The sequence below is a fragment of the Miniopterus natalensis genome, chromosome 2, assembly GCF_054644295.1.
Source record: "Miniopterus natalensis isolate mMinNat1 chromosome 2, mMinNat1.hap1, whole genome shotgun sequence".
Classification (NCBI taxonomy): Eukaryota; Metazoa; Chordata; class Mammalia; order Chiroptera; family Miniopteridae; genus Miniopterus; species Miniopterus natalensis.
Genome location: NC_142082.1, coordinates 39,012,641 through 39,014,328, shown reverse-complemented (window position 1 = coordinate 39,014,328; position 1,688 = coordinate 39,012,641). Strand labels below are relative to the sequence as shown.

General features: G+C 68.4%; 1 protein-coding gene across 1 annotated transcript; it reads right to left on the bottom strand.

Annotated features, from left to right (window-relative positions):
* Positions 1-591: 591 nt before the first annotated feature.
* SOX21 (SRY-box transcription factor 21) lies at positions 592-1,419 on the bottom strand. The gene has a single exon (XM_087813829.1). It carries the CDS (start codon positions 1,417-1,419, stop codon positions 592-594), a length of 828 nt encoding a protein of 275 aa, XP_087669955.1.
* Between the last annotated feature and the right edge of the window lie 269 nt (positions 1,420-1,688).

Genomic DNA, 1,688 nt, shown 5'->3' with positions numbered 1-1,688 from the left:
GATTTGCAAAGTTCAAATAGTACAAATAGGGAGCAAGGTTGCTCAGAGCCATCCCGCTCCAAGAAGCTAATGGCACAGATCTGGTTTTCCCTTGTGTCAGCCATTTCAGACCTAACATTTGAACAGAGTGCATGCAACACAGACCAGGAGGGGGAAAAAAAAAAAAGAGGGAGAAAGAGAGAGAATGAGGAACAAAAATAAAACCGACAATAAACTTCCAACGAACAAAACTGGCGAGCCCAACATGTCAAAAAAGTCACTCCTCCACCTCTATGGGCCAAAGCGCAACAGGTCCCCCAAGTGCAAAACCAACGCCAACCGCTGCTGGAACACAACTGCCCACTGTAAAGGTGGCTGCCGAAGTGCGGGTCTGAAATGATCCTGTGGATTCACACGCACACTCGCCCGCGCACTCGCGCGCTTGGCCACTCGCGCCGACTGGCATCTCTGCCTCCGCCTGGCACCTATACATCTTATGTACAAACCCCCCGGGGTCCCCGTCGCGGGAGGGCGCCCCGGGCGGCCTCGGAGCTCGTACCTATACATATGTACACGCGTGCGCGCCGGTCCTCGCAAGGCGGCCCCGCGGGGTCATAGCGCGGCGGCGTAGGCCGCGGGGTAGGGGTCCAGCTGAGGCTTGCCCATGCCCGGCAGCAGGATGTAGGCCAGCGGCGGCTGCAGCCCGGGGCTGGGCCAGGCGCTGCAGTTGCACGGGATCATGTAGCCCGGGTTGCCCGGGCTGGGGTGCGAGTGCGTGTGCCCCCCGGCGGCCGCGGCGGCCGCTGCAGCCGCCGCCGCCGCGCCGTGGAAGGCGCCCGCGCCCGCGGTCGGGTAGCCCAGCGACGACGCGTACGGGAGGCCCGACGAGGAAGAGATCTCTGCCATCTTGGAGCCCAGGTCGAGCAGGGAGTAGGGGCTGCCGGCGGCGGCGGCGGCGGCGGCGGCGGCTGCGGCGGCGGCCGACTGCGGGAAGAAGACGCGCGCGGCGGCGGCGGCGGCGGCGGCGGCCGCCTTCTCCGGGTTGGCGAGCAGCGACTCGGGCACCAGGCCGCCGCCCGCGCCCGCGTGCAGCCCGCCGCCCGCCTTGAGCGCCGGGTGCTCGGCGTCGGCCACGCCGCCTAGGCCGTAGGGCACGGGGAAGGCGAACTTGTCCTTCTTGAGCAGCGTCTTGGGCTTGCGCCGCGGCCGGTACTTGTAGTCCGGGTGCTCCTTCATGTGCATGGCGCGCAGGCGCTTCGCCTCGTCGATGAACGGCCTTTTCTCCGACTCCGTGAGCAGCTTCCACTCGGCTCCCAGGCGCTTGCTGATCTCCGAGTTGTGCATCTTGGGGTTCTCCTGGGCCATCTTACGCCGCTGAGCCCGCGACCACACCATGAAGGCGTTCATGGGCCGCTTGACGTGGTCCACCGGCTTGGACATGTTCTCGCCGAGCCTCGGCTGCAGCGCGCCGCCGCCCGGGCCGTCGCCCTCGGCCCGGAGGAAATCAATGTCGGCTGTTCGCGGGGACACGTTCCGCCCGCCGGCGCTCGCCGCGCCCCGCTCCGCGCCCGCCCGGCAGGCGGGGGCCGGGGCACCGGCGCGGGGCCGCTCCGCGTCTCCGGCCGCGCGGCTGTCTGGGGCCGGGCGCTCGGGAGAACCCTCCGCGGGGCGCGGGAACTTTCAGGCGGCGCCCCCGCCCCGCGGCGGCA

What these genes read in the sequence shown, in the direction of transcription:
- SOX21 (XM_087813829.1), bottom strand. Translation starts at nt 1,419, where the DNA reads ATGTCCAAGCCGGTGGACCACGTCAAGCGGCCCATGAACGCCTTCATG.